Source organism: Marmota flaviventris, chromosome 2 (genome assembly GCF_047511675.1).
Source record: "Marmota flaviventris isolate mMarFla1 chromosome 2, mMarFla1.hap1, whole genome shotgun sequence".
NCBI classification, from domain to species: domain Eukaryota; kingdom Metazoa; phylum Chordata; class Mammalia; order Rodentia; family Sciuridae; genus Marmota; species Marmota flaviventris.
In genome coordinates, this window is record NC_092499.1 from 127,333,052 (window position 1) to 127,360,062 (window position 27,011).

General features: G+C 33.0%; 1 protein-coding gene across 4 annotated transcripts in view; it reads left to right on the forward strand.

The window, feature by feature from the left end:
* Window positions 1-27,011, forward strand: part of Ube3a (ubiquitin protein ligase E3A) — a 100,652-nt gene that overhangs the window by 45,534 nt on the left and 28,107 nt on the right. For all 4 annotated transcript variants that reach the window (XM_071608572.1, XM_071608573.1, XM_027924249.3 and 1 more), the window contains 2 exons: window positions 17,627-17,928; window positions 20,485-21,731. In XM_071608572.1, the coding sequence (XP_071464673.1) occupies window positions 17,627-17,928; window positions 20,485-21,731 (1,549 nt within the window). The remainder of the gene's footprint in view (window positions 1-17,626; window positions 17,929-20,484; window positions 21,732-27,011) is intronic.

The window sequence follows — 27,011 nt, forward strand, 5'->3', positions numbered from 1 at the left end:
TATAGCTCTAAAGTATAATTTGAAGATTGGAATTATGATGCCTTCTTCATTGCTTTTACTACTCAAAATTGCTTTGGCTATTCTGGTTCTTCTTTCAAATTAATCTTAGGTGTTTTTTTTCCCGCCCCCTGTTAAGAATGTTATTGGTGTTTTGGTGGGCACTGCATTGAGTCTGTGTATTGCCGTTTGACAGTATTAATTCTGTCTATCCCTAATATGGGAGATATTTCTGTCTTCTAGTATACTCTGTAATTCTTTCTTCAATATTTTATCATTTTTATTGTAGAGGTCTGTCACCTTTTTTTAGATTTATTCATTCATGTATATAAATATGCAGATATTTATTCATGCATTTATTAAAACTACTGTGAAGGATTTTTTTTTTCAGCAGTTTCATTATTGCTGTATTTAAAAGGTGTTGATTTTTTTATGATGATTTTATGGCCTAATGCTTTGCTGTATTTATTTCCAAAACTTGAGAAGTCTTCAGGTATTGGATCATATCTGTGAACAGTGCCAAATTGACTTCTTCCTTTCTTCTTTATATACGTTGTATTTCTTTCTTATGTAATTGCTGTGGCTGAGATTTCAAGACCTCCTTGTTTGTGATTTTAGAGGAAATGCTTTCAGTTTTCCCCCTTTTAGTATGATGTTTATTTTGGGTTTATCATTTATGTTCTTCAAGATGTTAAGTTCCTTCTGTCCTTAATTTCTTCAATGCTTCTAAAATGAACTGGTGCTGAATTTTGTCAAAGGCCTTTTCTGTATCTAATTAGGTGATCATGTTTTTTTTTTTCCTTCCTTCCATTTATGTAATGAAGTTTATTGTTTTGCCTGTGCTGACTTGATCATAAGCTTCTTAATGTGTTTTTGAAGAAGAATTACTCCTATTTTATTGTGGACTTTTGCATCTGTGTTCAACAGGGATATTGTTCTGTAGTTCTCTTTCTGTCATGTGCCTTTATCTGGTTTTGGTAGAAGGTTGATATCTTCATACAATGATTTGAAAATGTTTTCCCTTATCTATTTCTGTGTCCCCTAATTTGAGGATCACTGACATTGTTTGTTCTTTAAAGGACTGGTAGAATTCAGCTAGGCATTTTTTAAAATATTTATATTTTAGTTGTAATTGAACACAATATCTCTATTTTATTTATTTATGTGGTGCTGAGGATGGAATCCAGGGCCTGTCACATGCAAGGCGAGCGCTCTACCGCTGAGCCACAACCCCAGCCCCTAGTCTCATTGTTTTTTGCTGTCCTGTTCAGGTTTTCTTTATCTTTTTGGTTCAATTTTGATAGGACATATGTATATAGGAATCAGTCTACTCCTTCTAGATTTTCTAGCTTTCAGAGTAGTCCTAATGATCCTCTGGAATTCAGAGATGTTTATGGTAATATCTTTTTTGCATTTCTAATGTCATTAATTTGGGTCTTCTCTTTGTTTCTGGGGTTAGTTGGTTTATCATTCTTATCTTTTGAAAGAACTATTTCATTAATTTTGGCTCTGACCTTAATTATTTTCTTTATTCTACTGGTTTTGGAAAGGCTTTATTGTTGTTTTTCAAGAATCTTGAAATGTATAATTGTTGTTGGGGATTTATTTATTTATTTATTCATTCATTCATTTGTATTTTAATGTAGGCACTCATAGCTGTAAGTTTACCTGAGAGCTGCCTTCATTGTGTCCCAGAGATTCTAATATGTTATATCTCCATTATATTTTGAGTCTAAGAATTTTTAATTTTCCCTTTCATTTTATTATATTATCCATTCATTGTAAAAAACATATTGTTCATTCTCATTTTCTATGTAATTTCTATGATTTTTCTTGGTTTTAATTTCCAGTTTCATTCGAGTATGGTCTGATAAGATGGCTGAGATAATATCAGGGTTCTTATTGTTTTTGTTTTTTGTACTTACTATGATTTACTTTCTTTCCTAAAATATGATCTGTTTTAGAGATGATACCATGTGCAGTTGAGAAGAAAGTGAATTTTGGATTATTCTATAGATGTCTTTTAGGTCCATTTGATTTATAAAATTTTTTAGGTTTGAGACTCATTTTGTGTTTGTGTCTAGATGACCTATCTTGGTAAGAGAGCAAGCAGCATATATTTGAGTCTTGTTTTTTAATCCATTCTGGTTCTTTTTTAATTAGATTTGGGGCAGTTTATATTCAGTGTTATTATAGAGATGTTTTTATTATTATCTGCCATTTTTGTTTATTTCTGAACTTAAATTTGATCTTAATTCTTATTTGGTAGCTACTCTTCTCATGAAATTGATCCATTTGTAGGCTCTGAAGTTTGTTTTTAATTTCTTCTGTATGTAGTGTTCTTCTAAGTATTTTCTTTAGTGTTGACTTAATAATCATGAATTCTTTTAGTTTTTGAGTATCTTGGAAGACTTATTTTTCCTTCTAATTTGTTGAGTTTGTGGTCATGAAGGCTTTTTTTTTTTTTTTTTTTTTTTGTCTTGTCTCCCAAGTAGTGGAAATATATAACCCAGGACTTCATATATGGTGAGCAAGCAGTCTACCACTGAGGTACATCCCTAGCCCTTTTAAATTTTATTTTGAGAGAGTGTCTAAGTTTTTCCCAGTCTGTCCTTGAACTTGTGAGCCTCTTGCCTCAGTCTCCCAAGTAACTGGAATTATATGCATGTGTTATTGCACCAGGCTGGAATATTGAATTTCATTGAAGCTTTTTCTGCATCTGTGGAGATGGTTTTGTCCTTTTTTCTGGATCTGTGGAGATGGTTATATCCTTCATTCTGCAAATGTATTATGTTTGTTGATTTGCATATGTTGAACTTTTCATGCAGCTCTGGGGTTAATCTCATTTTATCATTTTTAATGTGCTTTGATTCCACTGTATTTGATATTGGCCTATGATTTTTTCCTTTTAAATTGATCTTGTCTGCTTTTGTTATCAGTAATTTTGTAGAATGAATTTGGAAGATTTCCCTGCTTATAAATTTTTTGGAGTAGTTTAATTAGGATTAATTTTTAGAAAATGCATTCAGCAATAAAGCCACCTTAGTCATGGGCTTTTGTTTTTTGGTCAACTTTTTATTTCTGATTTAGTTTCTTTGATTGTTATTGATATGTTTAGGTATTCTGTTTTTTGTAGTTCAGACTTCATAGCTTGTGTCTGTAGAAATCTATCCATTTCTTCTTGATTTTCCAATTTGTTGATTTACATTAGTTAACAATAAGCCTAATAATCTTTCTGTGGTATTAGTTATGTCTTTTTTCTTCTGATTCATTTGGTTCTTTGTTTTCACCAAACTAGCTGAAAGTTTCTTGATTTTATTTGTCCTTTGAAAAAGCTACTTTTGGTTTCCTTAATTTTTATTGTGTTGCCTGCCTTTGTTTTATTTATTTCTGCTCTGATCCTTATTTCTTTGTTTCATGGATTTTGCTTCATTTATTTTTGCTTTAACAGAAGTTTAGTTGGCTGTAGGTGTGTGGTTTTACTTTTAGGCTCCTTTTTCAGTTCTCTTGTTCTATGTATTTGTTTTTATGTCTGTATCATGCCCTTTTGATTTCTGTTGCTTTGTAGTCTTGGTAAGGACTTTCAGTACAATGTTGACTACAAGTAGTGAGAGGGCATTCTTGTATTGTTCTTGGTTCTAAAAGAAAAGCTTTCAGTTTTTCACTATTAAGTATGAAGATAAGCAGCTGATTTTTCATATAAAGTCTTTATTGTGTTGAGGTACATTCCTTAGATACTGAATTTGTTGAATTTGCATTATAAAAGGATATTGATGTTTCATAATATTTTTCTGTATCTGTTGACATGATCGCATGGTTTTATCCTTTATTCTGTTGATATGGTATATCACATTTATTGATGGGCACATGTTAGATTATTCTTACATCCTGGGGTGAATCTCTTATATTGAATAATCTTTTAAATGTGATGTTGGATTTGGTTTGCTAATGTGATGTTAAGGAGTTGTATGTGAAGGATATTGGCCTCTAGCCTTTTTCTTGTGTCCTTCTTTGATTTTGGCATCAAGGTAACTCTGGCCTCATAGAAGAGCTTGAATGAATTTCTTTCTCCCTCTTGCATTTTTTCTGAATGATTTCAGCATTGGTATTAATTATTTTAAAAATGATAATATTCAGCTATGGCTCTTGTTTGGTAGGAGGCTTTTTTTTTAAACACTACTGATTGTCTCATTATTCGTCTATTTACGTATTCTGTTTCTTCATGATTCAATCATTGTAAGATGATGTGTCCACATACTTGCCTATTGTTCATTATTAAATTTTTGAAGTGCTACTCATCATAATCTAATGAATAAGCCTTTGTATTTCTGTGGTTTCAGTGTTAAAGTCTCATTTTTCTGATTTTATTTACTTTAGATTTCTCTTAGTGTAACTAAAGATTTATCCTTTACGTACATATGTTTTCTTTAAAAAAACCAATTTTCATTATACTGATACAGTGTTTTATGTCTGGATTTCCTTTATTTATATTCTTTATATTTTTACGTCTAGTTTTGGGTTTAGAACTTGTTTTTGTCATTCTTCGAGGTGCAGTAGTATGTTATTTTATTTGAGATCTTTCCGGTTTCTTTCTCTATATCTTGTTTTAATATTAGTGCATTGTAGTTGTACATAATAAATTTTATTTTGACATAATTGTATATGCATGAAATACTCCAATAAATCCTCTTTCCCTCCCCTTCTTTCTACTTCTGTTCTTTTTCTATACTCTACTGGTCTTCCTTTCGTTTATCGTTTTTTAAATCGATAGTTGATACACATAGAGACACACACACAGTCTCTCTCTCTCTCTCTCTCTCACACACACACACACACACACACACACACAGAGGTGGGGAATTCACCATGGCATATTTATATATGCTCATAGCATTCTATAATTCTTCCTTTTTTCTCCGCCCTTCTCAATAAGCCCCATTCTCTACTCTCTTCTATTTTCATGAGCTATGCTCCCTTTTCTTCCTTATTTCACTCTAGCTTCTGCATATGAAAGAAAACATTTAACCCTTGATTTTTCTGAGTCTGGCTTATTTGACTTCATGAAGTTCTCTAGTTGCATCCATTTATGAGAAAATGCATAATTTCAGTCTTCTTTATGGCAGAGTAAAACTTTCTTAAACCATGTGTGTGTTGACAGGCACCTGGGATGATTCCATAACTTGACTGTTGTGACTTGTATTACTGTAAATATTGTTACATGCCTATATCACTATGGTACCCTGATTTTTAGTTCCTTTGGATAAATATCAAGGGGTGGAATACCTGGTCATATGGTAGTTTCCTTACTAATCTTTTGAAGAATCTCCATACTGCTTTCCAAAGTGGTTGTAGTAATTTGCAGTCTTACCAATAGTGTGTGATTGTATCTTTTTCCCCACATCACTGTCTGCATTTATTATTTGTATTCTTGATGATTGCCATTCTAGCTGGAATGAGATAAAATCTCAGTGTGGTTCTGATTTGTATTTTCCTGATTGCTTGGGATATTGAAAATTTTTTTCATATATTTGTTGGCCATTTGTATTTCAGTAAATGTCCATTTATTTCTTTTACCCATTTATTGATTGAGTTTTTTGTTTTGTTTTGTTTTTGGTATTAAGTTTTTTGAGTTCTTCATGTATATTCTGGGTATTAATCTTCCTATTAGAGGAGTAGCTGGCAAAGATTTTTTTCCCCCACCATATAGACACTCTCTTCAGACTCTTCTTTTTCTGTGCAGAAGCTTTTTAATTTGATGTCATCCCATTTATTGATTCTTGGTTTTATTTCTTGCACTTTAGGGATCTTGTTAAGGAAGTTGTTGTTTGTGTCAATATTTTGAAGTGTTTAGCCTATGTTCTCTTCTAGCAGTTGTTAAAGTTTCTGGTTTAATTCCTAGGTCTTTGATTCACTTTGAGTTGACTTTTGTGCAGGGAGAGAGAGAGGGATCTAGTTTCATTCTTTTACATGTGGATATCCAGTTTTCCCAGTACTATTTGCTAAAAAGACAATTTTCTCCAATATATGTTTTTGACACATTTGTTGACTATCAGATGACTGTATCTATGTGGTTTTGTCTCCTTGTCTTACCCTCTGTTTTGATGTCAATACCATGTTATTTTTGTTACTACAGTTACATAGTATAATTTTAATGCCTGTAGCATCCTTTTTCTTGATCAGGCTTGCTCTGGCTATTCTGGGGTCTTTTATTCTTTCAAATGAATTTTAGGATTCCTTTTTTCCCCACTTCTGTAAAGGATGTCTTTGGTATTTTCATGGGAATTGCATTGAATTTGAATAATGCTTATTTTAGTGTGTCCATTTTGACAGTATTAATTCTGCCTATGCAAGAACATTGGAAGTCTTTTCATCTTCTAAGATCTTCAATTTCTTTTTTCAGTTTTCATTGTAGCAGTCTTTAATCTCCTTGGTTAGGTTTATTCCTAGGTTTGGGTATTTGTGTATGTGTGTGTGTGTGTATTGTGAACAGGATAATTTTCCTGGTTTCATTCTCAGTAGGTTCATTATTGGAATATAGGAAAGCTATTGTTTTTTTATGTTGCTCTTGCATCCTGCTGTTTTGCTGAATTATCAGGTCTAGAAGTCTTCTGGAGTAGTTTTTTGGGTCTTTTATAAAGAATTATGTCATCAACAAATGGATCATTTTATAAAGAATCATGTCATCAGCAAATGGATCATTTGCTTCTTTTCCTACTTAATATCCCTTTAATTTTCTTCTTTTCCCTGATTGCTCTAGCTAGAATTTCAAGAACTAAATTGAATGAAAGTGGTGGGAGAGTATATCTTGTCTTGCTCCTGATTTTAGAAGAAATGCTTTCAATTGTTCTTGGTTCAGTATTATGTAGTCCTTAGATTTGTCATATGTATCTTTTACAATGATGTGTTAAGTTCCTTTTATATCTGCTTTCTCCAGCATTTTAAACTTGAATGGATGCTAGATTATTGTCAACTCTTTTTTCTGCATCTATTGACATGATCATGTGATTCTTGTGTTTAACTCTTTATGTGGTGAATTATGTTTATTAATTTGTATAACGTGAACCAACCTTATATCCCTGGATGAAACCCACTTAATCAGGATGTATTATTTTCTTTTTTTTTTTTAATGATCATATTTTTTTTTAATTCTAATTAGTTACACATGACAGCAGAATGCATTTTGACTCATTGAACACTAATGGAGCACAACTTTTCACACCGTTTGTGTAATCATACCCATACATAGGGTAACAATGTCCATTTCATTTCACCATCTTTCCTATCCCCATTCCCTTCCTCTTCCCCTACACTGGCTCTCCTCTGTCCAAAGTTCCTCCACCACCCCTCCCCCCAATTATGGATCAGCATCCATTTATCAGAGAAAACATTTGGCCTTTGGTTTTTTGGGATTGGCTTACTTCACTTAGCATGATGTTCTTCAGCTCCATCCATTTCCATCCTGCAAATGCCATAATTTCATTCATCTTTGAGGCTGAGTAATATTCCATTGTGTATATATGCCAGTTTCTTTTTTCCATTCATCTAATGAAGGGCATCTAGGTTGATTCCATGGTTAAGCTATTGTGAATTGAGCTGCTGTAAACATTGTTGTGGCTGTGTCACTGTAGTATGCTGATTTTAAGTCCTTTGGATATAGACTGAGGTGTGGGATAGCTGGGTCAAATGGGGGTTTCATTCCAAGGAATCTCCATACTGCTATTTTTTTTTAAGTATTTAATTTTTAGTTGTAGTTGGACACAACACTTTTATTTCACTTGTTTATTTATTTTTTTTATGTGGTACTGAGGATTGAACCCAGGATCTTGCACGTGCAAGGCAAGAACTCTACCCCTTTCTAGAGTGTTCACACCAGTTTGCTTAATGGTTTTTTTTTTTGGGGGGGGGTGAGGGGGGCTACCAGGGATTAAACTCAGGGACACTTGACCACTGAGCCACATGCCTAGCCCTATTTTGTTTTTTATCTAGAGACAGGGTCTCACCTAGATCTTGCTGAGGCTGGCTTTGAACTTAGGATTCTCCAGCCCCGCCCTCTCAAGCTGCTGGGAGATGGTGTCTGCCACCGCACCTGGCCTTAATGTACTTTTGAATGTGGTTTGCCAGTACCTTATTAAGGATTTTTGCATGGGTTCATCAGGGATATCGGTATGAAATTTTCTTTCCTTGATGTGTCTGTCTGGTTTTAGTATCAGGTTGATACTGAATTCATAGAATAAATTTGACCATCTTCACTCCCTTTCTGTTTCATGTGATAATAATGAGGAGGATTGGTATCATTTATTTAAAGGACTAGTAGAATTTGGCTGAGAATCCATCTAGTTTTGAACTTTCCTTTGTTGGAAGCCTTAACTACCACTTCAGTCTCATTGCTTGATATTGGTCTGTTTAGGTTTTGTATATCCCCATGATTCAATTTGAATAGGTCATATATAGAATTTCAAAGGAGTTTCTAATGATCCTTTGGATTTTTTTAGTGTCTGTGGTGGTATCTCCTTATTTTACTGGTAATGTTTTTGATTTGGGTCTTTTATTTTTTGGATAGTTTGGGTTAGGGTCTAACAATCTTGTTTATCTTTTCAAAAAACCAACTCTTTTGTTTCACTGATCTTTCTATTATTATTTTATTCTTGATGTCATTAGTTGTGGCTCTGTTCTTAATTATTTCCCGTTTCCACTGGTCTTGGAATTATTCTTTTCTAAGGACTTGAGGTGTATCATTATATTATTTCTTTCTGCTTTTTATACTGAGTGGTACACATTTCTCTCATAGTACTGCTTTTGAATAGTTTTTTTTTCCAGAATTTATTTGTTTATTGGTTCTTTTTAGTTATACATGACAGTAAAATTCATTTTGATATATTGTATAAGCATGGAATATATCTTATTCTAGTTGGGAACCCATTCTTATGGATGTACATGATGGTGGGATTCACTATGGTGTAGTCATATAAGTACATAGGAAAATTATTTGGGATTCATTCCACTATGTTTCCTTTTTCTATCTCCCTCCCTTCCCTTTATTTCCTTTTGTCTGATTACTGAACATCTATTCTTCCCCTCTCCCCACTTATTGTGGGTTAAGCTTCCACATCAGTGAAAACATTTTACCTTTGGTTTTGGGTAGTGGCTTATTTGACTTAGCATGATGGTCTTCAGGTCCGTCCATTTTGTAAATGTCATAAAATGATTCTTCTTTATGGCTGAGTGATACTCCATTATGTATGTATAGCACAGTTCTTTATTCACCATATTTATCCACTATATTTTTTCTTCATGGTTATAGTGAGACATATTTTTTAATTATAACAAGCTATTTTGAAATTATTTCAATTTAACATTCATCATATAGAAAATGAGAAAAACTACTGATAAACTCTACTTACTTAATTCCTCCTTACATTTTGAATTTTTTTTGGGGGGGGGGTACCAAGGATTGAACTCAGGGGCACCCTATCATTGAGCCACATCCCCAGCCCTATGTTTTCTGTATTTTATTTAGAAACAGGGTCTCGCTGAGTTACTTAGCGCCTCACTTTTGCTGAGGCTGACTTTGAACTCGCAATCCCTCTGCCTCAGCCTCCTGAGCCACTGGGATTATAGGCATGCACTGCCATGCCTGGCACATTTTGAATTTTTGATGTACCATTTTAGGTCTTCCTTTTTCCCATCTCTTAATATATTAATGTTGTTCTTGTTTTTAATCATTTTGTTTTGTAGTATTTAATCTGAAGATTTTTGAAAGGTTTATGATTTTTTTCTGTTCAGATATTTACAAATGGGTTTTACACCTTCCAGTGTTTTCTTTCTTACTGGTTAGCATCTCTTTCAGTTTGAAGAACTCCCTTTAGCAGGGAGTAGGGCAGGTCTGCTGGTGAGAAATTCTCACAGCTTTTGTTTATCTTACAGTACCCTTTTTTTTCTAATTCATTTCTGAAGTGTAGCTTTGCTCTGGATGCAGTATTCTTTGTTGGTAGTTTTAAACAGTTTTTCTTTAGCAGTGTTAAAATATCAAACAATCACAGCCACTGCATCCCCCCCCCCCCACTTTGTGTAAAGTTTTTTCTGAGAAATTTGTTCTCAAGTAATTTTGGAATATGCTTATATGTTTCTTCTGATTTCTTGCTCCTTTGAAATTCTCTTAATCTTTATCCCTTGAGAGCTTAATTTAACATGTTAGATTTATTTTGAGTTGAATTTGGTGACTTGTGACCTTCTTGTATCTGGTTATTTGTATCCTGTAGATTTGGGAAGTTATCTCTTATTATCTCCTTGAATAAACTTTGTACTCCTTTGGCATTCCCAAATTCCTCTTGAATGTCAGTAAGTTTAATATTTGCTGTCTTAATGCTGCTCCAGGTTTCCCATAAACTTTCTTGATTATTCTTCATTCTTTTCCTTTTTCCTACTCTATTTTCAAATAGCTCACTTTTAAGCTTACAGATTTTTTTCTTTCTTTTGATTTCTTCTTCTATTAATGCCTTTGATCATGTTTTAAGTTTGTACTTTTCAGCTTGAGGATTTCTCTGATTTTTTTAAAAAACTGCTCAACCTCAGGTTTGTCTGATAGACTACTGAACTCTTTGTTTGCAAAAAAGCAATTTTTAAAAAAATGAGGTCTCCTCATTATAACTTTCGAATTCTGTATGCGTTTGTATATGTCAGCTGCTTTATGGTTGGTTCCTGTTACTTTGTTAGGTTAGGTCAGGTCAAGGTCCCTTAGAGTTCTCAGGGCTTGTTGGCTTCTAATGTCATATGCTCATTGAAGGATTAAGATTACATTCCGTTCTTTATAATCTGGCTTTTGTGCCTGTCCTTCTAGAAATATTAAGCAGGGCACTTATTTTCCCTGTGCCTGTTGTTACTTTTACTATTTTAGTACAAGATTACATCCAAGTCCAGGTTTGCTGCAAATCTGTTTTTCCAACCTTCCCAGCACTAGTGAGTGCTCTAAACCCAAATTTGTCCCAAATCCATAGTTGGTGTGTTATTTAGAATTAACTGGTAGAATACCCCAAAATGGTAGTCTGTCCCCTCAGGCTTCTGCCTATGGTTGGGATGGGCCCAGAATCCTCATCCATAGCCAGTGGCTTGTGGACAGGCATTACAGAATTCTGCTTGCCTCTGGACCTCACCAGGAGGAGATTGGCCTCTGCCTCCTTCTCTTGCCCCACATGGACAATTACTCTTTCCACATTGTGCTTTCAGTTATTGGGAAAGGGATGGGGATGGGAAATAAAATGTTAATTCTGTATCGTACCTGGAGTCCACAGTCCACCCGGACCAGTGCAGTACACAGGCAAGAACAAGCTAGCTTTGTGCATAAATAGCTGTTTAAATTGACACTTCTGTGAGAGACAATGCTGGAGGGCCTTATATGCCTTTTCTTTATCTTCCTTTGTCTTTAGAGTTTTTGACTTAATGTCTTTTTTTTATATGAGTATGGCTACTTATACATGCTTATGGCTTATATTTACATTGATTGTCTTTTCATCACTTCACTTTCAGTTTGTATGTATTTTACCAGTGAAGTTAATTTCTTGGAGGCAGCATGAAGTTGAATCGTGTTTGGTTTTTTACCCATTCAGCTAGTCCATTTGTTTTGATGGGGAATTTAATCTGTTTATAGTCAAGGTTTTTACTGATGAGTAACAACCTACTCTTGTACTTTTGAGCAATAATTTTTTCATTGTTTTGTGTATCCTTTGTTTTTATCTTATTATTAGTCTTTGTCATTTGTTAGTTTTCTATACTGATTCTCTTTCATTTTAATATCTCTTCTAGTAGTGAGTTTTATACTTGTATGTGTGTTCATAAGTCTTTGTCCTTTTATTTCTGATGTAGGAGTCTCCTAATCATTTTCTCTAAGGCTGGTGAAGTGGTACTGAATTTAAAATCTTGTTCAATTTCTGCCTCCTAAATTGGTGGTGGCCGTTTTAATGGTTCGGACCCTCATGCTTAGTCATTTATACAGGAATAGTAAATACATTTCCCTATTATATGTCTCCTTTTTGGGTAACTTAAGTTGTAACTTATAGCAATGGTAAGATTCTAACTCCTTAATCAGTCTCATTTTAATTTTTTTCTTCTATGTGCTGGACTATTACAAAAACTAAATTAGAAGTCAAAAAACATGGTATTGGTGGGTGCCATAGATGACATTGAGGTTGTATTTCCTTTTTTTGCCACTTGTGGTTGATATTCTGCAGATTAACGTACTTTCTAGAAAATTGGAATCTGGTGACAGCATTTTCCTCTCAACATTTTATTATAAAAATTTCCAAGCATGTAGCAGAGTTGGAAAAATTTAACAGCTGATATCTACAAGTCTGTTACCCAGAAGCTGTTATTAATATTGACTTTATTTTGCCACACATCCTTTTATTGTCAGCTCATCTTACTGTTTTCATACTTCACAGTTAATTACTGACATCATCACACCAAGAAGAAACCAGTTTTAAAAGACTTGTTGTCCAGATCTCTAGAGTAAACTCTGACCTTCCAGATATGATTTATTCCATAGAACTTTTTATTTTTAGGACTGTCTAAATAATTCAGTCATAGAAATAAAGTATTACCTGTTTTAATTGGATAAATATTTTCAGGTGTCTGCATTAACTTTTAGAGATCTGTTACTGGAAATTCTCACTTGATCTTTATTATTGACTAAATAAGAAAGGTATACCTTTTTTGTGGGGGTTGGGGGATGTACCAGGGATTGAATTCAGGGGCACTCAACCACTGAGCCATGTCCCCAGTTCTGTTTTGTATTTTATTTAGAGACAGGGTCTCACTGAGTTGCTTAACACCTTGGTTTTGCTGAGGATGGCTTTGAACTCGCAATCCTCCTTGCCTCAACTTCCCAAGCCTCTGAGATTATAGGCTTGTGCCACTGTGCCTGGTGAAAGGTATACCTTTGTTTAACAAATATTATTATTATTGGAGGATTCTATCTTCTGACATAGTAAGAGCAATGTGTGAAAACTGTAGAAAGTAAGCTGTAGACCCTATTTTGATTATGAACAGTAGGTAAGGTGTTACTAAAGGAATCTAATCAGGGCAAATGCTTTACTCTGTTTTTTTCCCTTTTCCCTTTACACCCTTTTTCCTTCTGAACTTTCTTCTTCCCTTTCTCCTTTCCTTCTTTTCTTTAGTAATACTGGAAGAAAGATACATTATATATAAATATATGTAATAATGGACACAATACATTTATCTATTTATTTATTTATACCTATCCACTTATTTATTTCTGTATGGTGCTGAGGATCAAACCAGTGCTTCACAGGTGCCCTTTAAGCGCTCTGCCGCTGAGCCACAACCTTAGCCCAAAGATACCCATGTTATTACATTTATTTGCTCAGGAGAAAGAGAGGAAGGAAGACAGATGATTAGATGAAATTGTCAGGACAGAGAGGATAAATCCTAAGGGTTGGCAATTTTTGTGTGTGGTGTTTCAAGGTAGTATTTATTTTAGGCTTTGCAGGCCAACCATAAGTCTCTGTTCAACTCTGCTGTTGGAGTGTAAAAATAGTCATAGCTAATAGATAAATAAATGAGCTTGGGTATATTCTAATAAACTTTATGAATACAAAAATTTGAATTTTGTATTATTTTTATGTGTCTGAACACCAAATATTCTGTTCACATTCTTTTAAACCATTTAAGAATGTAAAATATTCTAAGTTTGTAAACTCTAAAAAATAGGTGATGGGTTAGGTTTGGCCCTATGATTTGATGACTGCTGCTGTACAGATGTTAACTGTGGACAGGAAATTTATTAAAACATTATGAGTAGTATTTACCTTTATATTATTAATATGTTAGCTTTTCTGTGCTCTATAATTTGTATGCTTTTTTTTAGTCTACTGAGGAAAGTTTCTTTTTTAAAATTTCTTGCTTTTTAAAAAATTATACATGATGGTAGAATTTGTTTTGACATAGTTATAAAACATGGAATATATCGGTTTCTACTTCAATCCCCAATACCTCTTCCCCCCTTCTTTCTATTGATTGTTCTGCCATTTGCCCAGTTTTGTTTTTTAAATTAATTTCTTATACACAATGGTGAGATTGACCATGGTATATTTGTATGTGTACATAGGAAAATAATGTCAGAATGATTCCACTGTCTTTCCTTTTCCCATCCCCTCCTTCCCTTCATTCCCTTTACCTACTCCACTGAATTTCGGTGGTTCTTCTTTTTTTATGCCCTAAATTACATGGGATACAAATGCACTCAGATAATTCAAGGCATCATTGGGGTGAAGAAAAAATAATCCTTAATATGGTTGATTTCACCAGTAACAGAGTTTTGGGGCATGACCTCTTTTTAGTCCTGTTTTATCAGTGAGCTTTGTATCTGTTACCTGGCGACAGAAAACCAGATCAATTTGAGGTAGTAAGTAACTCTTTATTCTCCTCTTAGTAGTTGTAATAAAAAGCTCAAGTTCTGCAGTCAAACCTGGATTCAAATTTCTTATTAGATGTGTGATTTGTTAGATAATTCCTCAGAGCATCAGGAGCATGATGGTTAAGGTAGCTAATCATCTCAATGTATACTTAGGAGGGTAATAACAATACCACAATAATAACTGCAGCTAATGCTTATATAGTGCTTAGTATGTGCCAGATAATATGTATATAAAGTGCTTATAATATTAACACATTTAATTCTCACAGTCATGATAATTCTTACACATATGACCATCTTAATAAAGAGGAAACTGAGGCAATGGAAAGGCCAAATAATTTATTCAGGTTCACACAGTCAATAAGGGGTAGAGCCAGCGTGTAAACATGGGCAGTCTAGCCTTGGTTCTAGCTTTGAAATGTTAAGGATTACTGTTTTCTAAAATGGCACTGTCTATGAAGTGCCTTAGCATATACATGTTAAACAGATTAGCTATATATTAGCATTAAAGAATACATTGGTACCATTTCCTCAGGAAACTCGGTCTCTATATATGGTACCAGATAACCTGCACATTGAAATAATGATTTTTTTTCTTTTTTAAATTTTGTGTCAGTTACATATTATTAATGGGATCTTTTTTTCCCATAAGATTTTTTAGGACCATTAATGTTAGGAATTAGTTATGAGGAAATGAATCACCTTCTGTAAAATTACATTGTTCTACTAATCAGTGAATGACTTAGACTCTGAAGCTGGAAGACTTTTGGACTCTTTTACAGTCCTGGTTATATACTTTTCCCTTGTGTGATCTTAGGTACAAGGTTCAACTCCTCATTCTTTCATTGATAGTAGACTGAAGAGGATCTTTGGATTCATAGGTTTTACATGCAATAATCTTTATAAAAGTTCCTGGCAATGTGTTGAGTTTGTTACTAGGCATTCAATAAGTGCGAATTTATTGCTCACTTTTCCTATTCCATAGAATAACTCAAAATTGAGAACTGAAAACACTCTTAAAAATGGGAAAATGGAGATCTAAAGAATCATCTGGTCAGTATCATACAGCTCCTGAGATAAAAGGAGCTAACACTTAATGAGGGTCTTTTGATTTCTCAGAGTTATTTCATTGTTCATACTCCTTCTTTATTCAGTACTTACAGAAGTATTATATATATGAAGAGTTTTTTGTTTGTTTATTTGTTTTTGGTTACTTTAAGACAAAACCTGACATTTTCACTAAGAAAAAACAGCTAGATCATTTTGGCATTTTGAATTTGATAAATAATTGTTAAAAATTATGGATACTCTAGTATAAACTCTGGGGCTATTCAGGTCGTGTACATAAAATTTTGAAACTGCTAATGTTCTCCCCATTCATATTTATTAATTTTTAATAACAAGTAGCATACTTAATATAGAAAAGAAAATATTAGAAATAAAAAGATGGAGATATTTTAGAAAACCCATTCAGTCATATCACACAGTGAAAATTACTATTAACACTTTGAAACAAAAATGGGTTCATCCTAAACCTACTGGGTCATAGCTGACTTGTGAGTTGGTGATGTATCAGGAACATGGTCGCCATATTCATATTATGGGAATTATATAAGTGGAATCTCTAATTGGTAGGATATTTATATTTTTAAGACTTTTGATAAATGTTCATAATTGCCCTCCAGAATAGAAATACCTATTTCATGTTCTTGTTAGAGAAATCTACTTCTGTTTGAGAGAGCAGGTCTTATACCTCCCATTCTTTACTGAAGAATAGCAATATATGCTTTAAGTCTTCTGTATTCTGTTATTCCTTTTACATGTTTTAATTTTCATATTTTGAATTTTGATATCTGGAATAATAACTTTTAGTATCCAAAAGTGGGATTGTATGTACCTACATATAGATGGTTCATGCATTTTTAAGTGTGTTCTGTGGGTTTTTCTTCTTTCTCTGTTTGCATGCCATGAATGGTAAATTTGCATGGAACATTTTGAAATTGAAAAAAGCACTAGAATGAATTGGATGTGTTGAATTATCACTCTTTTTGTCTTTCTTTATAGTTTAGAATCCTACCTTTTAAGACAAAATTAGACTTAATTAGTGTGCCTTATCTCCTTGTTTGCCACTTTTCTTGAGTCTCTCATGATGAACAAACTGTAAACTCCAGTGCCATTTGACTCTTAGGCCTACATGTTTATAAGATAATTGCAGGAATGTTTTGAGATTTAAATTAGTTGAATTCCTTTTTTCTTATAGGTTTGATTCTTTATAGTTATCCCATACATAAAATTTAGAACCAGAGAGAAAAGCTTCGAATTATATTTCTTTGGATCCAGTAGACTATTTCTACTTAACCTCATATTATCACTGGAAGCATAGAATTGAGTTGAATAAACCATAGAAATAGATTCTATTTGCTTAATGAAATATTCCTTCCTCAACATTCTTGGTTCCTTTGCTGGAACAGCCGTAATGGAAAAGTAACTTGCATTTAAGTTTATCAAAATAGGAGGAATATAATATTTTGTCTTTATGGAACTTAAAATATTCCCTGTTCTTTTGATGAGGAATTAATGAGGAGGCTTAGTGATAAGTTTTGGTTTCAAGATTGTGTGCTCTGGAACCACTTTCTTGTAGTATAACACTACCTTTCAATATTTTCATTTGTAAAGTTACTCTTTATTTTTTTATTCTCTCATTTAGTTGATAACTAGGGAAAATGTTTTTTTAATTTCAGATAGAGATTCTGTGAAAACTAAAAATTAAGTATTTATAAACTTGATTTGGTGATTATATAAAGGAAAACTGGATTGATGCTCTAAATAGACTCTCATTTTTTTAATTTAAAGTGATAAAATGATAAAACTCTTAGCTTTCATCCTTGTGGTTTTCCGGCTGTTGTGCTGAACAATACAGCAACAAGAAAACTTTCCCCCCTCTTTAACCAAAAGAAAACTGTATATTAAGATGCTTTCAGAAAGCATTGACATTTTTTATATTAGTATCTTAGAAAATATCAAATATTTCACTAGTCAAAAGCTATGGGTAAACAGTGGATTTCCTGTTTTTACATCTCATCTTAATATGCAAGTTTATTACTTCAATGCTTGACTAACTTTTGCCTCGATGATCTGTTGAGCTTTGTTCCTGAGCTGTACTAATCACTGTGCTTATTACTGTTTGAATGTTTGGTACAGGAAGCGAGCAGCTGCAAAGCATCTAATAGAACGCTACTACCACCAGTTAACTGAGGGCTGTGGAAATGAGGCCTGCACGAATGAGTTTTGTGCTTCCTGTCCAACTTTTCTCCGTATGGATAACAATGCAGCAGCTATTAAAGCCCTCGAGCTTTATAAGATTAATGCAAAACTCTGTGATCCTCATCCCTCCAAGAAAGGAGCAAGCTCAGCTTACCTTGAGAACTCGAAAGGTGCCCCTAACAACTCTGAGATAAAAATGAACAAGAAGGAAGGAAAAGGAGCTAGGATTGATTTTAAAGGTAAGACATTTTTTTTTTTAATTGAGAATTGTGATTGAATACCATATTAGAGATTTAAATATATGAATTTATTGTTTTGTCATATTGTGTGAGCTTAGGACATTAGTTTTCTAATAGGAAAAATGTTTTAAGTTGTAGTTAATCTCTTAAATTAGGCTACAGACTTGTAAAATTATAATATAACTGGACTAGTTATCTGGTATGAGCTCTGAAACCCCATGACCATGTGGTAAAAGAAGCAGAAAAATGTTGGGCCTGGTGGCATATTCCTGTAATCCCAGTGGCTTGGGAGGCCGAGGCAGGATGATTGCAAGTTTGAGGCCATCCTCAACAATTTATTGAGGCCCTAAGCAACTTAGCAAGACCCTGTCTCAAAATAAAGACTAAAACTTGCTGGGGATGTTGCTCAGTAAAGCACCTCTGAGATCAATCCCCATTACAACCCCCCACCAAAAAAAAAAAAAAAAAAGAGAGAGAGAGATGAAGCCATGTTTTTTTTTTTTTTTTTTTAGATGAATGATAGGGCTTACACCAGTAGAGGCAATTATATTTTCAAAGAGAAATCTTTTTGCTTAAGGCATATGTTAGAGAATGCTTCCAAAATTTTCAATAACTCATTTGAAACAAAAGTTTAAATTAATTAGTGAAATGGAGTTGTGTTGTTTTCTACAATAAAACATTTCATAACTATAAACAATTTTGTTACTCAAAATTTATAGTTCTATTTCATTAATTAGTTCACATACTAGGAATAAATAGGTGAATATTGTCAACATGTATAATGTGAAAACTGCAATCACTTTGTTATACACATTTCTCCAGCAAGTGTGCATTACAAAGTAGCATTCAGTGAAGTAGAGTGTGCCACCACAGTTGCATTCAACTACCTACAGGAAATATGGTGCATGATAGATACACTCATTGTGTTTTTGACCATATACTCGTTTTTAGAGGTGCTTATCCTATGTTTGCCCCAGTCTTTAAGCACCCCTCACCCTTTTTTTTTTTATTATTATTTTGTTTTTTTGCTGAAGTCTAAAACATGTAGCAGTTTTAATCTTTCCTTATTTTAGAATATGCCACTGTCCCCTTCTTTTTCATTTTTCATTTTTGTAATGTTCTGCATTTTTCTGTTAGGGATTATAAATATTTTAATCATACCAATACTTTGATGTGTACAGACATAAATCTGAAAAAAAATCTGTTCATTTAATGTTTTCTCAGTAGAATACCTCTTTTTATTGATATCCCAGCTTAATAATTTGTATTTCTATAGTTTTTTTACTTTGTATATATATGCATATATATGTATGTGTTTGCATATATGTTTAGAACTCACTTGAATATTTTAAGCAAAACACTAAGTGGAAAAGTATTGATACATTTCAGGTAGTTTCTGAAAACTTGGCATATCAGCAGAGGATGTATGAGTCTAGAATGTTGCTCTTCTACAGTCATGTCCCCTTACTGCACACAAAGCAAGCCTCTGTTAATAATCTTATAATTTGATGATCAGAAGGCAGTATATATATTCTAATAGGATATTTATTTATGTTAGATATCTTCTGTGTTTTGATTACGTTTTAGGAAATTGCATATGGGTTTGTATTGTCTTATAAGAAGGTACTATTATATTTTCCAATTAGAATAAAGAGAAATGGTCTCCTAGTTAGTGGTTTCAGACTTTTCAGGAAGAGATTGACGATATTGAGTAAAAGATACTCAATAGAACAAACCTGAGAATTACTTCTTAAATAATTTGAGTTCATAAAGGAAACTGTAGGTGTAGACATTTTTAACTGGGCCACAGATTAGTTTTTTGGTATGATAAAATTTGGTATTTTTGTGTTTTAACTTTTGGAAGCCATTTATTCTTTCAGTGATGACTTGCATTTCATAGCGTCTTTTACTATGGAGCAAATATTTTAAGGCAGAGTTAGAAATCATATCAAAGTTTTTTTTGTTTGTTTGTTTTTTAAACACATGTTGTACTGTCTGTGTATAAGGGTACAGTTTTAACATCAGAGTTTATGAGAAATGGTATATTCTCAATCACAGAATGCCACCCTAAAACAAACTAGAAATGCCTCAAATGAACCAGTTTGGTTTTAATACATACAGAAGTAGGAAAAGAGGTGTTTCCAGAAGATTAGGCTGAAGAAAACCTTTCAGAAAAATGTTTTTCTGCCCTGTAGTGAGGTTGTAATAGGGTATTGTCATGAAACAGCACAGGATATGTTAGTTCATATTTACAGTTTAAGCTATTGATTGCTGAATCTGTGTATTAGATACTTTTTTAAAAAATCTAACTCATAAATGAGACTGAGTCCAAAATATTTGACAAACAAAAAGAGAAATCTTTTTGTTTAAGGCATGTGTTAGAGAATGCTTCCAAAATTTTCAATAACTCATTTGAAACAAGTTTAAATTAATTAGTGAAATGGAGTTGTGTTGTTTTCTACAATAAAACATTTCATAACTAAGTTCATGAGAACTTATTACAATAAAGTGCATATTTTGAAATTAAATATTCTCTTTTTTCTTCTAACTTTCTAGATGTGACTTACCTAACTGAAGAAATAGTGTATGAAATTCTTGAATTATGTAGAGAGAGAGAGGATTATTCCCCTTTAATCCGTGTCATTGGAAGAGTTTTCTCTAGTGCTGAGGCATTGGTACAGAGCTTTCGGAAAATGAAACAGCACACCAAGGAAGAACTGAAATCTCTTCAAGGAAAGGATGAAGACAAAGATGAAGATGAAAAAGAAAAAGCTGCATGCTCTGCTGCTGCTATGGAAGAAGATTCAGAAGCATCATCCTCAAGAATAGGCGATAGCTCACAGGGAGACAATAATTTACAAAAATTAGGCCCGGATGATGTGTCTGTGGATATTGATGCTATTCGAAGAGTCTATACCAGATTGCTCTCTAATGAAAAAATAGAAACTGCCTTTCTCAATGCACTTGTGTATTTGTCACCTAATGTAGAATGTGACTTGACATATCATAATGTGTACTCCCGAGATCCTAATTATCTGAATTTGTTCATTATTGTAATGGAGAATAGAAATCTCCACAGTCCTGAGTATCTGGAAATGGCATTGCCATTATTTTGCAAAGCAATGAGCAAGCTACCCCTTGCAGCCCAAGGGAAACTGATTAGACTATGGTCTAAATACAGTGCAGATCAGATTCGGAGAATGATGGAAACATTTCAGCAACTTATTACTTACAAAGTCATAAGCAATGAATTTAACAGTCGAAATCTAGTGAATGATGATGATGCCATTGTTGCTGCTTCAAAATGCTTGAAAATGGTTTACTATGCAAATGTAGTGGGAGGAGAAGTGGACACAAATCATAATGAAGAAGATGATGAAGAGCCCATCCCTGAGTCTAGTGAATTGACACTTCAGGAGCTTTTGGGAGAGGAAAGAAGAAACAAGAAAGGTCCTCGAGTGGACCCATTGGAAACTGAACTTGGTGTTAAAACTCTGGATTGTCGAAAACCACTTATCTCTTTTGAAGAGTTCATTAATGAACCACTGAATGATGTTCTGGAAATGGATAAAGATTATACTTTTTTCAAAGTAGAAACAGAGAACAAGTTCTCTTTTATGACATGTCCCTTTATATTGAATGCTGTCACAAAGAATTTGGGATTATATTATGACAATAGAATTCGCATGTACAGTGAACGAAGAATCACTGTTCTCTACAGCCTAGTTCAAGGACAGCAGTTGAATCCATATTTGAGACTGAAAGTCAGACGTGACCATATCATAGATGATGCACTTGTTCGGGTAAGTTTGCTGTTTAAAATCAGCACTAAATAAGAAACCTAATGGGATATTGTAATGCAGTTCAGTGAATTCATTTAGTATCATATAGACATTGATATTTCTGATTTTAAGTTTTAAGTATTTTTGTTATTCCTGACCAAGTTTATAAGTGTATCTACATTTTATTGTCTTACCTAATGAGTACTCTCTATTTGAAAAAGAATGGATTTTCTAAATCTTGAAAACTAATCCCTAGAGTTTCTTCATTTAAAAGAGAAGAGATTATTAGGGAAAGACTGAGACATAGGAACAAGGAAAATGTGGAGATATCAATATTAAGTATGAATATGAATTCTTAACTGGGAGACGTAGTACAGTAAATTTATACCATAAAGTTGTAAGTGGTGCCCCCAAAATTCCATCATGTATAATTTAGATGTGCATCATTGTATTATGGTAAGTTTGATAAAATGACCAGGGCAAGTTGGTGTGTATTGGAGTTCTATTAAGCCATTCAAAATGTCCCTGTATGACACTGTGGTTGTGGTAGTTTTTCTCCCTTAAATATTTATAGGGACAACTTTGGGGCTTGAAATAATCTTGGAAAAGAGCAGCTATTCTAAGAATTTATTGATTGTACCTGTATCATCAGCCAAATTCAGAGAGATTAAGCTGGGAAAATACTGGGAGCTTGGGTACCCATCTTCTAATTCTGTTTTTTTTTCAGATGGGATTGCCTCTAGTTACTACTACTTTTCCTCCACAGAATAAGAATTTTAGTGTCACTACTTTAAGAATGTTGGTTTCGCCAGAAGACAGAAATCAATTGCCAGTCACATTTTACAAAATTACATTTGTTAGTTTGCTTTAGTATGCTTTTATTGTATTCATAGCATTTGGTATCCTTGTTGTTGATAGTTTTTTCATTAACTTGAAGTAAAATTTAATGTCAGCTAAAATTAGTCAACCTTCTGTACTAACAGAATAAGAAACCATAGTATAAACAACTACGATACAGTGATAAGTAGTTAAAATGTATTTTATTTTTAGAATAGATTTGTCTAACTCTGAGGATTCATGAAACTTTCAACCAGTGGAAAATTTTGTTACAGCATCTCAGAATTCAACCTTAATGAACTTCAGAGCTTGTGCCTCTTTTCTGTTACTGGTTTTTAATAATGTCAAATGTTTATAGTGTTGAAGAAAGATTCTACATTCTCAAGAAAGTCAAAACAGCTTTTTGGTGGAGACAGAAAGGGGCTTTATCTGCCTGAAGAGATTATTATTGCTTGCTTTTTGCCTCTTATTTATGTAGCTTTGAGCAACATTAATAATTAATACATTTAGTAACTAATCATCAAGCAGCCAGCAACTTATTTTGCGTAGTTCAACAGGGTGGGTAGGACATTTTGTAAGAATGAAAATGAAATCTTATGAAAAGCACTTTGAGGTTTATATGCATATTCGTTGTTGGAGCAGAGATTGAAATGCTGAAACTACACACTATATGTGACATGTCCCTTCAGCTGATTTCAGCAAAAGTTATGCCTGACCTGAAAAAAGCAATGATTTACTGTCTTTTAAGAGTCCATTGAGGGTTAAACAAAATTATCTGTCTCCCCTACTTGTCTTCTGCTCAAATATCTATCCAGCCTTATTTTCTTCCTTATTCCCAGCCCCTTTTTCCCTTTTAGAGTAATGCTAAGATCCAGTAAAAGTTTAGGTCCTTGATACTCACTTAACTCTGTGTTTTAAATTTATCTTTAAGGATTTTGAGGAAATAGCCATTTCAGTTTTTAAAGCCTTCTCCTAAGCAAGCGTCAAAATAACTATTAGCTTTGTAGTTGCACTAACAAATATATGTGTATTTTAGTGAGTTCTGCTTATTTTATCAAACTCAATATGATTTGACTTATTATAAATTGGGATTCACTTAGATGATACCTCTACTTGATTTTTACTTGTCCATAAAACCATTTCATTTCACTAATCCTCTGTGTTGGGCACGCTGATAAGAAATAGACACAAGGAAGTAGAGCCCACTGAGACTTCTAAGGGGCTCTTGAATGCTCACACTAAGCAGATGGCAGTCTTTATTTTCTTCCTCCCTTTTTTTTGTTGTTTCTTAGGATTTGTTCTAACTGAAATGAAGAATTTTATGCTTGGTTTATATCCTCTAACTAATTTCTTAATGAAAGAACGAAGTAGTCAGCATCATGTAATAGTTTAAAAGAGTGAAACTTGACAAATTCCTTAGTATTACGAGAGAAGAAAATGAAATCTAGAGACATTTTTACCTACAGAAATGAATGGCAGAATTAGAAGTAGACTCAGAAATCCAGGTCTCATGGACAAATGTAATTATGTGATGTGGCTTTTACACTAACTTTTCAATTTTCTATTTAAGTGATAATAAGCTGTTCTTCATTTGCTTATAGAGAACGTGAAAAAAATTAAATATATCTGAATAATCTGAGAATTGCTTTCTAATCAATAGTATAAGGTTATTCACCACCAGACTTCTGTCCATAGAAACTAATGGGCAGAAATAGTATAAGCTAGATTCCTTAGAGAATGTAAGTATTATTAAATATTAGGCTGAGTTTATGTGAGCATTACTCCTTAAATATTCATACCATTAAGGAATCATTTTTCAGTTATGGATAAGGTTGGATTTTATTTAATAGCCCAGGCTATTAAAGTTTTTAAGTAAAGGGCTTTCCTTTTGATTATTATAAATCTGGTAATACAATATTTTTATATTGAAATGTCAACATACCTAGGTGTTTTGGGAATGCTTTCATGTTGGATCAGTTTTTTTAAAATGACCCCTAGAATTTAGTCATCATGCCTAATTAAATGTTTAGAAAGTATCAACAATTGGTGAAATAAAAAGTCTTGTTAAGAAGAGGAAGTTATATAAGAAAGAGGTTCATGTTGTTCGTTATACCCAGTCTGTTTTTGTTTATCACCCGTCCCCATGGTCTCTATTATATTTAAGTATAAAATATATCCTCTACTGCGGTTCTTACATAATTCTCTCATTAACTAAACAAAAGTATTCAAGGTTGTTATTTTTATGAAAGAGGAAGAATAAATGCAGCCTCTGTGTAACAATGACCATTGTCAAAATCATTATTGTGAAATTTTACTTTCTTTATCTGTACTATAATTTAAAGTTAATTTTTTAAAAAAAGGCTACCCATGCAACTTTAAATGATAAAATATTTTACAAAATGACTTATATATCTGAGAATGATACTCTAAAATTGATAATTGGAAATTTACATCTGAGAAATTTAGTTGACAACTATTTTTTAAAGCATTCATTGTAAAACAATAGAAAATATGGAAAGCCAGAAAATAAAAGACACATTATAGAGAGGCTGTGAAGCACAATGATTCAGAGCTTGTTGCTGGATTAGAATCTCTTTCTTTATGACTAACTTGTCTTGATCAAGTTTTTAACCTTTCATTAAGTTAACCATCTGTAATTGAAGTTAAATAATATTACCTACCTGATGAAGTTGTTGTGAAGATTAAATGGTTGCAATGTGTAAAGTGCTTTTAAGTTGTATATGTTGTTGTTGCAGTTATTCCTGGGATAGTTTGAAAATGACATAATGGCTGGAGTTTCACATAAACCTGGAAAAAGTTTTAGAACCAATAGAATAGTAATAATAGCAACAACATACTTTTATAAGCACTGATATTATGCAGGGAATTCATCCAAGCATTCATATATATTAACTTTCAATATGTTATTTTGCTTATTTTATAGATTGAAACTAAATCAAAGAGGTGAGGTTACATGTTTTCATTTACCATAACAAATACTGCATTAAGTTCTTTTGACACCCAAGGTATACAGTGAAGATTGGTGGAACTTGACAGATATATATTTTTTAAAGAATGAGGACAAATTTTGTCTCATTTGACATATGACATTTCTTAGGTGGAGTTAAGACTCAAATATAGAACCTCTGAATCCTATAGAAACTCTCCACCAAATTCTTTAAAAGGTTTTATGTTGATAAGTAGTCAGTGCTCATTTATGAGTATTAATGGGAAAAACTCTAGGATATGGTCTGAATATCAGATTTTTTTTTTCCACTTTGGAATTCATTATATTAGATGTATAGCATGTTTGCCTTTGTGATAGAAAAACAAATAGAAAAATATACTTACATCCATTAACACCTAGCCATTTGAGATCTGGGAGAATAAAACTAGGAATGGGTTACATTGCAATGTGGGATATTAAATACATACTAATTGTAAATTTAGACCTCAGAATCCTATATAGTCTATAGATTGAGGCTGGATATCAACTGGAATTCCGTCCTCCCCCCCCCCTCGTTTATTTTCAAGTCTATATTTATTCGAGTCTAGATTTTTGAAACTAGTCTTTCTGCAGTTCCTTTGAGGACATAAATATTTGAATCTTTTGTTTGGAGAACAAAGTTTTAAAAGATAACAATCTGATGTGTTAACGTCTTAATAATATTGCTGCTCTGTAGAACTCTCTCATGTATTCTTTTAAGCCTTCATGACCTTGTAGTATGAAAAGTATTGCTTTTTTTTTTTCCTTTGTGGATAAAGAAACCGAGGCTTGAGTCACTTGCTAAATTTAAAAGTTAAATATTTTATTAAGTGGCTGGGGTTGTGGCTTAGAGATAGAGCATTCACCTAGCATTCGTGAGGCACTGGGTTCCATCCTCAGCACCACATAAAGTAAATTAAACACATTGTGTCCACCTATAACTAAAAAATAAATATTTTTAAAAAGTAAGTGACAGGGCTAGTATAAAGTATTCTGAGTTTTATTATTTCCACAATGAAATGCTGTCTCAAAAATAAATCCCTGATTTTTTTTTTTTAATTTTTGAGATTGCTTTTGAACATTCTTCAAAGCTTTAGACTAAATTCACAGAATTATAAAACCTCGGAGTTTAAGCTGTTCAGGAAAAAAATTTCAGTCAGTTTTTTCAAACTATCTTTTTTAAAAAATTATATTCCTTAATAAGAAATAGTTTATTTAGCTTCCCAGTACACAGTGGGTATCCATCTATATACATCTAATTGAAACAAAAAAGTTTCATGAAAAATAGGTTCTGTTACTATGTGTAGTGCATTCTTATTTTTTCCCCTTTGCTGGCTGTAAACCACTAAATGGATTTGACTACCCACTAATGAGTTGCAGTTGGCATTTTGAAAAACATGGAGCTAGAGCCATCATGAATTGAGATTTTTAAAAAATTGCTGTAAACAAACAAGAATGTCCAAATATTGCTACCTAAG